The sequence below is a fragment of the Ochotona curzoniae genome, unplaced genomic scaffold, assembly GCF_017591425.1.
Source record: "Ochotona curzoniae isolate NIBS_2020 unplaced genomic scaffold, NIBS_Ocur_1.0 contig_4692, whole genome shotgun sequence".
NCBI classification, from domain to species: Eukaryota; Metazoa; Chordata; class Mammalia; order Lagomorpha; family Ochotonidae; genus Ochotona; species Ochotona curzoniae.
The window spans coordinates 749,809-764,449 of NW_024466361.1; the positions used below are offsets into that span (position 1 = coordinate 749,809).

At 55.2% G+C, this 14,641-nt stretch overlaps 1 protein-coding gene across 4 annotated transcripts in view; it reads right to left on the reverse strand.

Annotated features, from left to right (window-relative positions):
- Positions 1 to 2,191: 2,191 nt before the first annotated feature.
- Positions 2,192 to 14,641, reverse strand: part of PLXNA4 (plexin A4) — a 287,259-nt gene continuing 274,809 nt past the window's right edge. For all 4 annotated transcript variants that reach the window (XM_040987483.1, XM_040987485.1, XM_040987484.1 and 1 more), the window contains 5 exons: positions 14,127 to 14,317; positions 13,364 to 13,533; positions 9,279 to 9,491; positions 4,725 to 4,875; positions 2,192 to 2,606 (listed from right to left, as the gene is read on the reverse strand). In XM_040987483.1, coding sequence (XP_040843417.1) covers positions 2,511 to 2,606; positions 4,725 to 4,875; positions 9,279 to 9,491; positions 13,364 to 13,533; positions 14,127 to 14,317 — 821 coding nt within the window. In that variant the 3' untranslated portion in view covers positions 2,192 to 2,510. The remainder of the gene's footprint in view (positions 2,607 to 4,724; positions 4,876 to 9,278; positions 9,492 to 13,363; positions 13,534 to 14,126; positions 14,318 to 14,641) is intronic.

Consider the following 14,641-nt stretch of genomic DNA (forward strand, 5'->3'; position numbering starts at 1 on the left):
GTCCTCGCTCTTCCTCCTTCCTGACACGTATGTTTCTCGGAGGTGTGTGAAATTTTTCTTATAATGAAAATATGGGAATGAAGGTCCTGTATCGACAAAGCAACAATAACAATCAACATCATGAGTAAAAAATAAAAGCTTCAGTAAAACCATAATAACAGTCTTTTTTTTTCTGTTTGTTCATTTGTTTGCTTTAGCTGTGCAAAACTTAAAATAAATCAAAACGCACACACTCATATACTCACTCACACCCGCTTCCATCCAGTAAATCTGTGTTAAATATGCCTGCGTCTCCTCCCCAGCCCGCCCATGTGCAAAACCACCCCTCCCACGCACACAGCATCAGTGGCCTGCCAGGTCCCAGGCTTCTTGGCAGGGACATGGCCAGGCATCTCGTCCTGGCTTTCATCCGGCAAAGCCTTTGGTTGACTTTCTCTCCATCAGACGTGTCTTCCCCCTTCACCTCTTCCTGTTTCTTAGACAGCTCGTGTCTCTACACCACTTTGTCCTCCACAATGCCGCATGTTGTCCTGCTTGGGGTCGCTGCAGTCCAGACCTCGGCAGGAGACCACCCTGATTTCCTATAGACAGCTGACCTCTCCTTTTGCTCACCATTGCTCGCTGTACAGAGCAAGTGTGCAATGTCCCGAAGCTGCTGCAGGCTGAACCGACTGCCGAGCAGATGGAGAAGGAAGCACTTCAGAATCCCTCATAGGTCAGGAAAGCTTTAGGAGCTCACTGCTTACTCCTGGGGCACGCACACACATGTACACACACACACATGAGCTCACACACACCACACTCATTCATCTCCAAAGGAACTAGTACTCTGAAAAGTGCAGGATGCTGGGTAGGCTTTGTGGGGTACCATGTGGTTCCCCCCCCACGTGGGGCTCCTTTGGAGTGGATGGCAAGATGGCCGTCTTGATGCTTGGGGCATGAAAGCAAGACTGTGGGATCCCGATCCTCAAAGCCACCTTCCACGCCGCTCCTTGTCTCCCCGAGGGGGTACAGCAGATTGGAGCCACCAGGAGTGACCCCTGCTCATGGAAGAGACAGGGCCAGAAGGCATCCTGGGTCCCCTACAGGTTCCTAGGACCTTCCAGCGGCACACCTCTCACCATTGTCCTTGCTCACCTGGCCCTTGGCTCTGAGGGCACACTTGCCCAACTGGCACACACACAAAAAAGGTATGTCCCCAGACGGAAGGACAGAAGGACAGATGGCTGTCAGGCCAAGGCCACCTTATGTCCCTCTCACTTCCAGCAAGGACTACCTGTCCCAGACACGCCGCGCCAGGCAGCTGAGATTGGCCGACATATTTTGGTTTGTCTCGGGGTGCCTGTGCTTGTGTGCAGTTCTGTCCATGGCGACCGCTGAAGAGATGAGATGGAAGAAGAAACTATAGAGAAAGATGTTGATGAACTAATTCCCAAGGAGGTCTGGATGGTCCAGTGACAACATCAACTGCATAGCAATGGCACCAGATTCTGCAGGGGGAACAGGACCTGGGCTGTCCACCCCAGCCTTCTATGCAGTTCCCAGGAGGGATGGCGAGGAGGGAGCCACGGAGATGGCTGGAGGTAGAATCTCCCGGGTGCACGTCCCTTCGCATTCCACACTGACCCCTCCAAGGAAGGGTGTTGAAGGCAGGTGGAGGCGCTTTCTCTGGACAGAGCTCCAGATTCTGGCATGAACTGCGATCATGACTATGGTCGTAAACATTTGGATTTGGGGATTCACGAAAAACAACAGATTATCTTTCTGGAGTAGATGCAGTTCTCTCCTTTTCTCCCTCTGCTGTTAGCTGGGAGTGTCTCATGCTGGAATGTCACTGTCATTCTTTCTTCCACCAGCTGAGCAGATGCTGGTTCCTGTGGACACTCGGAGGGGCTTCACGGAGATTGGGATGGGACAGGAGGTCTCCAGGAGACGGCCCAACAGATGGGAGATGGCCTCGAGGAGCATCTTCCACTGATCCCACGTTCCCTGCTCTGGCATCGATGGAAGGTGTGGTTCCTCTTGCAATTGCGAAGCACCAAGATCACTGACTGATCCCTGGGACATGACACTGTGGGAAGCGGGTGTCTGGTGCTGTCTTCCCAGCGGAGGCAACAGTGAGCTCACAGCCTCTTCCCTAGGCCAAGGTTTGCAGCTGGGCCCCAAATAGCCTCTGTCCATGCTTGGGCCCCACGGCCGGTCAAAGGGGTTAGCTGGCGGGAGAAATCCTCCACTGGCATCTTGGCCAGGTTCCTTAGATGGATTCTGGCCAATCCTGGAACCAATGTAGAGTCAGTGACCTGGTCCAGCCTTGTTGACAGAGCAACTGAAAGATGGGGGAGTCAGGAAGGAGGGAGAGATGGGCGTGGGGGTGAGGGCAGAGACGGGCAGCGCTGCCCGGGGGATGCTGCTGATGCCAGTCGGACTTGCACTTGGTAAAGATGATAATCTAGACTGAGGCACGGCTTGGTGTGTCCCTCCCTCCAGGGTGGCCCTGGAAAGGACGGTTCTCAGCTGTCTAAGCTCAGGAGGGCCATGACTTGCTCTAGTTTGTAGGCCAACTTCTGCTTCCCACACTGGTCATCATGGTCTAGAGGTCCCAGAATCTGTGCAAAGACAAGAGCAGGGAGGTTACTACTTGTGAGCACAGGCCTGTGTTCATCGGGCACAACCACACACACATACACACAATGTGGAAGACACACCACCTGAAGAGGCACCCGGGACACTGCTGGGCAAGCAGGCAGTGTGGGCACCCAGCTGGCAATCAGCAAAGATGCCAACACACGCACCACCATGTCTGACCAAACACAGGTGTCTACTGCCCACAGTTGGCAGCCAACATATAGGGCACCACTTTGTTGACGACATCTGTGCCTAGACATCACAGTAACTTGCAGGGGACACAGCGTTGGGCTTCCCTTCGCATGAGGTTGGGATTTATGGATCTAGGAGTCCCATCCTTCCTTCCCTTTAGCTCCTTTTATTTACAAACTGGGAAGCTCATTTGTTTTAACATTACTGTTAAAAAAATACTTCTTGAAGAGTGAGAGCACAGCTTTACTGGTTATGAACCCCGAGCATAAGGTCTGCTGAGCCTTTTCTGAGATCAGATGATGGGTGAGTGCATGTGCAAACGTCTCAGGATTCTGCACAGACCCGGGATTTGGGGCTGAGTGGTGACTATACCAGTCTGCCTGGGAGATCTGGGACGAAGCAGACCAAGTCTTTGAATCCATACTCTTCTCTAGACTCTCAGGCCTTACCTACCCATCCAAGACTGCTCTGATGGAGGGAGCACACACAGGCGTGCCCCTAGTACAATGCCTGCTTCATGGGAAGCACACGGCCAATGGCTGGAATCAACTGCTGGTGGAGATTGAGGGTGGGTGCAGAGGCAGGGCTGAGGGAGGGAAGGCGGAAGCCACAGGCTCAAAGGAAGCTCCTTGAAGTTTGGATTTCATGACCACGTTTATGTATTTCAAATCATTAAAATTAATGTAGAGTTGCCCACTTCTGAGCTGGCCAAGAACTGGCATTTTGGGGCCCCCTGGTATAATGATGGGAACATTTTAACAGTAAAAGTGGACAAGTGTGACTGGAGGTAGGGGATTCCTTCCAGGGTAAGCTGGCTGTAAGCAGTGGCACCTTCTCCATCAGCCTCATTAGCTTGCCCTGACCTGCAGTGCTGGCCCGCAGACGGACATCAAGGAACCCCTTCCCTCTAAGACTGGCTTTCCCTTGACTTGAGGACCACAGAATGCTGCCGTCCATGGAGTGGACTCCCACAGCTGGTTCTTGAGTCTTGAGTTCATAGTCCATCCTTGAGTTACGAGGCTGTGACCAAGTAGACTGTGCAGGACTCTCCTGTTCCTACTGCTCCCAGGAGGACTGGCTTGGATGCCAGGGGCCTGGATTCTGCACCCACTTGCTTTATGGCAGCATGGCCAAGAAAACTCCCGCAGTAACTTTGTACTGGCCAGGAGAATTAGGGTCTATCGTGGCAATTTCCTCCAGGAGCGGCTTTCTCTTTATCTAGAGAAGGAAAAGCACAGTTTTTTCTGTTCTTACTTGAATTTTGTTAACTTTGATCCTGCTCTACTGCATCCTGTTCCATTCCACACCAAGCTCCACCAAACCATATGGCTTGCTCCTGGAAGCAGGGCAGTGCTTGCTGAAAGATTAAATCAGCGGGTTGATGTGGTCATGTGGCAGGCTAAGCCACCATAGCTCTTTTATTTGTTATCCAGCTCCCTGCTGAGGAACCTGGAAAAGCAGCAAAGGACAGCTCAAGTCCTTGGGTCCTGCACCCACGTGGGAGACTGGAAGCAAGCTCTTGGCTCACAGCTTTGGCCTAGCCCACCCCCAGCCATTGTATCCATTTCAGGAGCTGAGGGCCAGGGCCAGTGCGCCAGCAGATGGACTCTCTCTGTGCAGAATTCTTTCAAAATAAATAAGATAAATCTTTAGACATAAAATCAGAAAAATGGAAAAGCGGAAATACTGGAGAGAGTGGATTAAAAAAACAAAAGAAGCAGATCTTTGTATGTCTGAGTGAAGCACAGAGCTGTAGGGTGGGGCATTTCATAGTATTCACTCTTTTGTCCTGACTGGTAGACTTTCCTCTGGGCACAAGTGGGGCGCATGTCCGTGCACATGGTGGCATGCAAGCTGCCTCCCACCTCTGTCCCCTCCAGGCCCAGGACCCAAGCAGGCAGGCCCACCTCCTCACTGTATTTGCCCACGTAGGAGAAGATCTCAGAGAGAGCGCTCATGGTGTTGAACTCATTCATGTGCATTCTCGACTGCTCAGCCAGGTATGCATTCATGTCCTGGTCGCTGATGGCAGGCATCTTTCCGATGTCCGAGTAATACCTGCCGAGGGGCGGGAATGGGGAGATGCTGCAGCCATGAGCTTGGAGTGGCCAGGAGAACCAGGCCTCCCAGCGCCATGTCTGTGGGCCACAGACCCAACCTGCGCTGCAGGGAGGGGGCATCTGAGCTGAGACGCCTGGGCTCCTGGGGTAGCTGCAGCTGCAGAAGACACACAAGGCAGGGATTTGGGACGCACCAAGGCACCACTGTGGGGTAGACATAGGCCTCAGCCATCCACCCTGCCCCTAGCCAGGGGCCCAGGCAGACACATGCCCCTTTAATACCTTATTCTCCAGACACAGGAGGTGTCTTCCTGCAGGCCCAGGGGCTTCTCCTGATACCTCTGCTTTCCCTCTGGGTGGAGGGGTGTTACAGGGAGGGGGCGGGGCTGGGGCTGCTGGGGAGAAAGGCTGGCATAGAGCAATCAATCTCTGTCACTTGCAGCTGTGCACTGCTGTCAACTGCTTAATTAGATGCCAGCATTTACATTTTTAATTTCTGTAATTTGACATTTTATGCACTAACCCCCGGCTCCCCCTGCCAGAGGGGAGTGGTGTGGTTTCCTAATGAGGAACCGGAAGGCCTCTGGCCCCACAGAGATGGCCACATCTCTCCTCTCCTACGTGCTTTCGGGCTCATGGGTGGGATGGGAGAGAACAAGTCACGGACAACACAGGAGGCATCAGAAACCTGGAGTATCCACTCAGACCGGAGCAGGCCCTGCGCAGGGCGGGGAAGCCGCCAGCAGTGGGGATGGGGACCAGTAAGGCACTGGGCACCAAGGTGGTGGGTAGCACTCCTCTTTGGATTGGAATGGTGCCGGTGCCAGGTTCCAGGCCTGGCCAGAGGAACACAGTGGCTATCCTCAGAGGCCTCAGGACAGTCCATTCCCCGGCCCCATGCCTTTTTCAGTCTGTCTCAGCACTCTCCAGCAGGGAGCCTCTCAGCTGGAGCCTCTGGGCAGGGGTTCCCAGAGAGAAGTCACAGTCATTGGGGCTCCTGGGTGGCTCCCGGAGCCCATGAACACCACAGCTAGGATGCTGTCTCGAGGTGAAGGCAGCCCCTCTCCTCTTGGCCAATAGCAGATGCTCAGCACTTGGTCCCCTCACTCCAGGCTCTCCTTGGGTGGAGCCCTGGAAGCCCAGGCCCAATTTATCCAAGGGGAATATTTGGAAAGCACGTGTGTGAGAGGGAGAGGGAGGAAGATGGCGGGGCTCTGCCTGGAGCTGAGGGACCCTTTGCCACACCCAGCACATCCTCAGCAGTGCCCTGCCTTCCTTGTCTGACAGTGAGGCCAGGTCCACGTGGAGCAGCCTTTGCACTGAGAGAGCTGGCCTGGCTCGGTGCATCTCAGTGGCCATGCACTGTCCACAGGTGCACTGTGCATACATGGTCTAGCTTGGATAACAGCCCCATGTCCTCACTGATGGGAGGCTTGGAGATGTGCTCACTTTCTCATCTGTTTTCCACTCCAGTCCTGCCTCTCCGCGGGGCTCTGCTGTTGCCCTGACCACACCCACACCTAACCTCAGGGCTCTGCCAGGCCCACCGACCCTAGCCAACATCCCGAACCTGATGGCCTGTGCGGCACCCTCCTTGACCCTGCTGCACTGGCCTCTGGCCAGACTCAGCTGAGAAGCCTCGTTGATGGGCAGACGCCAATCAAACCATGTCAAAGAGCTTCCAACGCAGGTTCCCATCAGCAGGCTAAGTGGCTACAGCTGGCTTCCACAAGATCTCTGCCTTTCTTCACAAAGTGCTCTCCAAGTCATCCCCTCCCCGCCCCCAAGACCCCTCCTAAGCTGGCCAAAGCCTGGCAGGTGGAAGGCTGGCTTTATCCAGCTCTGTAGCTGAGTTTGCTCACACAGGTAAGACGCCAGCATCCTTGGGGGCCTGGCATCAGTCCTGGGGGTCTGCTCCAAAGACAAGGTATCGAGATGGATTTTTCACTGTTGACCAGTCTGCAGTGGGGTACGGTGTTGGCAGGAACTGCAGGCACACACTGCATGGTGTGGCCTCTGCCTTTGGGAGAGCCTCCTAGCGACAAGGGAGGTGGTCTCTGATGAGAAGAGTGTTGGCACCCCATCCAAAATCTCCGAGCAAAGTGAAGGCTGTTTTGATCCTGGTGCTCTGATGTGCCCAGCACCTGCATGTTGAGGTGCTGCAGGGGAGTCCTTTGCTATGACAACCACTGGCTCATCACTCTGGACCCAGCAGCCTCAGGGACTGGATCTCACAGCACCCCTCCCCCTTTCCACTGCTACAGCTCATAGGGCCTTCTGGGCACCTGCTGGTTTCCTTCACCAGGAGCCTGAGGAAAGGATGGAGTCTGATGTATCCCACATGCCCAACAGAACCGTGATGAAGATCATCAGTGTCTGGCCCTGGATTAATGCATACGTTAATGACATGTCCATAGCTCCCCCGCATTGCTCCCACGGCGCCCTGCACAGCTTTATGTCTGAATGCACTGTTTCCTTAGGAAGCATATTTAAGCTCTTAAAATTCGTAGCCCTTCTCATGCCATGACACATGTGATGGATGGCACTTAAGTGTGTGATACCCCTGGCCCAGTCCCAGGGGCCAGCTGTGACTTTACTGCTTTCCTACATGGGGAAGCCAATTGACAAGGAATGAGGGAGGCCAGTGCTGCCACAGGGATAGCCATGAAAATTCCAAGTTGAAACCAGACAGCGTTACTGCCAAGTGACGCGAACTGTACCACTATTGGTAAAATTACAACTGGTCACGAGACACGGTCATGTTCTGAATGACAACATTATTGACTGCTGTCCTGTGAGATGAATGTAGAGATAGCTGTAATGGGAAACAAAGAGACTCTCCCCATTTGTGTAGATGAGACCACAGGCAGAAGCCAGCATGGTTTAGTACAGGTAGTGAAGACTGAGATGGTGTGGGCGACAGACATGGGTGTCACCAGGAGTTTAGATTGGAGCAGGGTTGAGGGTACGAGCATGAGGAAGGATGGGAGGATGGGTGAGGCGTGGTTCGGAGGAAGGACTGGAGGAAGGATGGGAGGATGGGGTGATGATAAGGTGATGGAGGACAGAGAATGGGTAGACAGAGATGAGGTGGGGAAGGTGGGCGAGGGTGGGAAGGCTGGATGAGGGGGTAAGATGGGTGAGAGGACGGACAGGGAGGTGGGGGGTGACCCACCTAACGATGGGGATGTGGAGGACTGGTGAGGGATGAGAGGACGAACTAGAGGATGAAGAACTTTCTGGACCATGAAAGTGCTGACTGAAGCATGAATGCTATTTACAAAGTCCCAGCCTGTGCTCACGTCTTTTACCAGCCTGAGGAGCAGCAGCCCCAGTCAGCCCATTTCTCAGCTCTGATCATTTGCAAGGCCCCCAAATGTGAGAAAAGCATGGTCTCCTGCAACAGGTCACTCAGTCCAAGTCCCCGATGGCTCACCCAGCAGCAGGACAACACACTCCCCTCCAGGGCATTGGAGGCAGCCATTCATTCTGGAGGGGCAGCTGGGGACCAGGCTGTGGACCCGATGAGAGTCAGTGCTCTAAAGCTTCCCTGCTCAGAGCCAGGCAGGCTCGGGCAGCCTCCCGGGCTCAGAGTGGCATCATTGCTTCATCACCAGCTGAAGGAACACTCCGCTTCATGGACTCTCCCACCAGAAGAAGCAGTGGAAGGGGCTAGAGCCTCGCCAAGGCAAACAATGCCATTCCTGAGTGACCTGGTGGCTGCTGAGCGAGGGAGGCAGTTGAGCCCCTCGCAGGATAACCCCAGAGCCCGCAGCGCCTCGCCCTGAGCCCGCTCAGCTCCCAGGTGAGACCACCTGTGGCTCAGCAGTGGTCAGCTTCACTTCAGCAGAGCCAGCCCTGCAGACATCAGTGTGTTCAGACTCCCTCCCTCATAAGCCTGTCCCTTCTCCCCTGCCTGGTCTCCACCGGGGATGCCCAGAAGCCCCGTAACCTCCTGTGGGAGACACAGGAGTGATCATAGCAATGATGACCATTTTCATGGAACACAGGGACAGCCAGCCAGACAGGAGAGTTGGCAGTGTGACTAAAGGTCATTCCATCCCTTGGGACTCTATTATTTCAGACTGTGTGTGCATGTAAGTCGCGTGCATGTGGATGTCTGCTTGCATACTGAAATGCATGCTTTATTTGGTTGGGGATTACAGCAAGGAACAAGTCACCCCCCAGCACTAAGCTCTGGGGCCTCCAGCACAAGGAAGCATATCCCAGTTGTGACTGCGGGCCCAAGTTCCTAGCTCTTATTTCACTGTTATTTCTATGAATGACCGACGGGGGCCATGGCATGTGGGATGAGGGAGAACGACAAGCTGGAAGGGAAGGGGTCTCACTCAGTGCTTATCCAGCCAGGGGCTCTCACTCAGCTCCCCGGCCAGCACTCACCTTTCCACCCAGTTCTTGTAGCTGGGGATGTCCTTGGCGTATAGCAGCTTGTTGGAGGGCGAGTCCTTGCCCAGGCGGTGCTCCGACGTGGAGCAGGAGTCCATGAAGGTCTGGGCCACCACCGACAGGCAGGCGTCCGTGATGCTGTTCTTGTGAATGTCGAACACGAACTGTGGGTTCTTGATCATGTTGACCCAGAACCGCAAGGGCAAGCTGTGGGAAGAGAGAAGGAAGACAGTCCAGGAGAGGACTTGGAGACTCAACACTGCTTGAGAACGCTCTCTGGACCAGAACATGGAGTGTTTACAAAGAGACCAAAGAAGGCTGCCTTCCCAGAGGCGCACGGTCGTCTGAGCCATAAAGCACGCCTGAGCTTTCCCAAGCGTAAAGGGTGGAGGCTGGGCTACAGCAGCGGACTCAGCACAGAGAGAAGGACCATGCCTTGTTGTAGGGCCACTGAGGCACTGTACCTACTGCTAGAACGGTCACTGGGCACGGCGAGACACCTGGCATGTGCTGCAGGTGAGGGAGGGATAGGAGCACCCCACCCTCCTCTCTGTGCCCACCGCCTTGCCCTCCACCCCGCCCCCGCCACATCTCCCAACATTTTCTTGCTGCTCGGCAGCCCTTCTCACTGTTGCAGTAGCTCCGACACTGCTGCGCTCCTGGCTTGCCTCTTAGATCTTCAACTCTTTGAACTGCATTATTTCCCAAACAGGTGTGATATTTCTGTACTTGTTAAATAAGCCAGCAGCCAGTATGTGCAAAGAGCACACATTATAAACAACGGTGAGCCCAGCAGGCAAGATGGCCACTCAACCAACTGACACCCAGGTGCCCGCACGCGTGTAGTTCAGGGCTCAGTCTCTGCCCCAATGTGTGCTGGCTGGTGCTTCATCGTGGGAAGTCCATGGAAATAGCAGGCACGCACCCAGGGATGGCTCAGGGAGTCCCAATACTAAAAGGTGGGAGTCAGTGCAGTGGCCCCTGCTGCCCAAGGGGAGACCATGACCCAGGTCCCTGGGGTTGAGGGACGCCAAGCTTCCTGCTCATGAGGTCTGCCCACACCTCCCTAGTTTTCCAGCAGTGCCTTCTGGAACAGAGGCCCTGGAAGTCCACAATTCCTGCCCTGGCTGCTTCTCCGCTACCTGCCTCTGCCTCAAGCAGCTGATGATGGCAGGTACATCATACAGGGAAGCGGCACCCCAGGCTCCAGCCTAATGAAATATTAACATATTATTAACATTAGTGGTGGCACTCAGCTCTGGCTGATTGCAGCCACTCAGGTTAAATGGGCAGGAGGTTGATTTAAAACAGAAAAGGTGGGGTGAAGGGGGAGGGGAGAGGGTGAGTTACACCTTGGGCCAGGAATGAAGAATCCACCCTTTTTGTATCAGGGACAACGGATTCCAAGTCAACAGGCGAATCTCATCTTTGCTGAATGAACCACTAAGAAGTCCTTACACAGCCAGGGTCAGGGAAAGAGGTCTGGGGAGAGAGATGAATGTCTGCTGCGATTACTGCCTAGGGGCCCCGGCACCTGAACCTGGACTTTCTGTGGCCACAGCGGAACGTTGGAAGAGCACACGAGTTGCGGTGCAGTGGGCTTAGCAGCCGCATGCAATGCAGACAGCCCATGTTAGAGCACTGATTTGAGGCCTCGCTACTCTACTTCTGACCCAGCTCCCTGCTAATGCTCCTGGGAAAGCAGTAGAAGATAGCTCACACCCCTGACGCCCTGATGGGATTCTGTTGTGGAGGAGGCAGCTAACTCAGGCTCACAAGCTCGGAAACCGCTCCCCACCCCCCACGTATGTGGTCCCTCCTGCCCACCCGTGACATTCACCTGTCATCATCTGGAGCCTGAGAGGGCACTGTGTTGTAGTCTTGCATAATCATGCCCCCTGCAGGCCCCCATAAAGGCCCATGGCAGGGAGGGGCTCTCTCGGCCTTGTGCTCTGTCACTCTGGCACTCAGACTCTCGGCCTCCCCAGTGCCCACCTGCTCTCTGGCTTCCTGCGGACAGACTCTGAGGACAGCTGGCCCCTGTGTGTCTGTATTCCTCACCCTCTGTTCACCGCTTGGGCAGGACAGTGAAGATGTTAATGCTAAGATGCTTTGTATTTCTACTTTGTGTACTTTCAAGAGTTCCAGGAGAGGTGAGGCCTAGCAGTAATGGAATGTGGGCAGAGAGGCCAGGGGAAGGTGAATGTCTGCAGCTTTGTAAGTGTGTCCAGGCTGTTTGCTGCATGTCTCTTAGGATAACTTCTATTGCTGGAGAAGCTGGGATATAGATCTTTGAAGGTGGACTTCAGGGCACTGACCATTTGCTCCTCTCGGGGTTTTGATTTTGACTGGATTATCACATAAACTTGTCATTTGCTAATTTCTAGTGGGTGCTGCTATCACCAAGCTTGGTTAATAAAGACTCCTTAATAAACCCTAGGCTTGTTTGGTGTGATCTTGCTTGCACCCTGCAATGATTCCAGGCTCTTGACTTTGGCCTAGGGGATCAAAGATCTCTCCTTCTGTGCCACTCTTTCAATAAATAAAAAAATCTTTGAAAATAAATGAATATGTAAAAAAGCATCTGACTCCGCGCTAACAACATACAGCACCTCTGTGATGGCCGTGCCCCAGCAGGGGGACAGGCGGAAAGCAGACGGCTTAGAGCTAGGCTAAGTGATGCTCTGTTGGGCTGCCGAGGGATGCAAGAGAAGTCTGGGTAGGGATTTCCTGCATCCTCAAGGTTGGGGATATTGAGGTGCAGGTATAAGCAGGGAGACACAAGTAGCTGGTGAGTCTTGGAAGAACCCTGGGGAAAGAATGAAATGCCACTTCCCAGAGGGGTGGGCATCAGAAGGCAGCAGGTGGCCCACAGGACTTTAGATGGAGGGCACAGGAACCCCAGGAACCCAGGGTTCAGGGCTGGTTGTCTCGTGTCTGGTTGCACCCTGGGGCTGTGCTGGCCTTTGCAGGAGAAGGCCCTGGGTCATGGACTCAGCTACCTTGGACAACAGCCCTGGAGGAGAGCAACCTGGGCCAGGGGACACATGCAAGCTGCAGGCAACCATGGAAGCGACAGTTACTTATAAACCCACTTCACTGAGGCAGTGGCCTTTTGGATTCTGCTTCCTATCAGTAGCTCCCGAGTCCCAGCTCTGGGCCAAGTCCAGTGCCAAGTGCTGATTGCTGATGTCTGACCTTGCAGTGGCAGCCTGAGAGACGAACTACACAGGACCGAGACAAAAGGATGATGGAGGCAGAAAGGAGAGAGGGTGTCACGGCAGAGAACACTAGAGTGACAGTCTCAGACGCAGAGGGCAGGGGCCAGGAGCACATCTCCCATCCAGAGGTTGGAAAAGGAGCTGTGATATGGACAGAGCATGCCTAGGCACACTTCTTGACTGTGAGTGGCTATTAGACGCCACCCCATCTCATAAGGAGAACTGAGTGTGTCTTCAACCCTGGCTTGTGTCTGCACATGGCTGGCTAACCTTGTCTCCCACCATCTGCGGGCTTATGGAGAACAGGGGCTATGATCCTCAATGCCCAGGTGGCACCTTCATGGGAAAGCGGCCTGCTGGGACACCAGCTCATCAGGTGGCACCTTCATGGGAAAGCAGCCTGCCGGGACACCGGCTCATCAGGTGGCACCCTCATGGGAAAGTGGCCTGCCGGGACAAGGTGGCACCTTCATGGGAAAGTGGCCTGCTGGGACACCAGCTCATCAGGTGGCACCTTCATGGGAAAGCAGCCTGCTGGGACACCGGCTCATCAGGTGGCACCCTCATGGGAAAGTGGCCTGCCGGGACAAGGTGGCACCTTCATGGGAAAGTGGCCTGCTGGGACACTGGCTCATTTACCTGACTCAGCACTGATGGTACCTGGGGAGTTGATCACAGACAGAAAGGTACAGGCACCTTTGACCAGAAGGAAGGAAGAGAGGAAGCAAGCAGGGCAACGTGACAGGTGAGGCTGGGCAGTGCCAAGGGAGGCGCCTGCCCTTGGCTGCACTGGCAGGGATGCTCAGCCACCCAATGCCCCTCCCTCACCCTGCCCCCTCCCTGCCTCCCGCCACTCACCAGTTGCTCTTCCAGGTGTGGCGCACGTGCGGGTCATGAATGCCGTGCTTGTCAGCCTGCTCGTCCAGGAAGTCAAACATGTACTTGATGGCCAGGGGCAGGGCAGAGCCCCGATGGGCTGTGCTGAAGATGGTCTCGAAAAGGTCATCCACAAACTTCTGCAGCGTGCCCTGGGGGAGGGGCCGTGTGCTCTGAGTGTGGGCTTCCGGGGAGGGGGAGTCCTGACTGGCAAGCATCCCTGTCCTTGCCCCTCTGTCTGCTGCAAGTCTTCCAGGCCCCATCCTGCTCACAGACTGCCAACTGGCTCAAGCACTTTGCACTGATGCTAACAGGCATGTGTTTGGTCAGGGCCCACACATGCAGTCTGCAGCATTCATTCTGCAGAAAGCCGAGCCGAGCCCAGTCCCAGGAGGGAAGGCGGGGAAACTGGGCAGGGAACGTCTCCCAGAGCTAGGATCAGAGACGGTGCCTGGGGGTTGCTGCTGGAGCCCCAGGCCCTGATGCCCACCCCAAGAAGAAGCCCACCCTTCCACACAGCACGGCAGAACGACATGGGGTAGGGAGGCAGGGGGCTGAGCAGTGAGAAGGCACAGGGAGAGGACGGGGTCAGAGAGCCTGGCAGCTGGGTGTGTCTGGCCTACAGCACTGGGGTGGGAGGCCTGCAGGGGCTTGTCCTGGGTGGCAGACAGCACGGGGACCAGCTAGGGGGCTCCCCACATGGTGAGAGGGTAGGTGCATGCCTCGCAGGCCTCCGGCGGGATACCTTGGTGGCCAGCAACCGTGTCAGGTAGATCTCGGACACCATCTTGCTGCCCCGGTCTCCCTCCTTCTGGTCTCCGTGTTCATGGTTCTTCACCAGGTGCCACAGCTTCACCCCACTCTCCAGCTCAGGAGTGATCATGGGCGTCCGGGAGCGGAGGCTGTCAGGGCTGCCCGTGTACCGGATCATGTTTTCTGCCAATGCAAGGATGGTTCCAGCCTGTGAGAGAGCTGGTGGTGCAGCCCTGGCTGGTACCAGTCACAGCAACTGCTGTCGGACTCTCCCTGCAACCTGGCCTGGATTTGGTACAATCCCCTTCCACCACCTCCAGGAAGCCCTCCGAGGCTGACCTCACCCACCCATCTGCCTGTGCTTGGCACGGCATCAACCCCGAGTGACTCACTCTGCAGACATTGGCAGCTTGCTCTGCCTTTGCCCTTTCCTACTCAGCGTTCTCGACTCATGCGGCAGGATGAGCCCATGTCTCCAGCTGAGCACACGAGAGTGCAGGCAGGCCA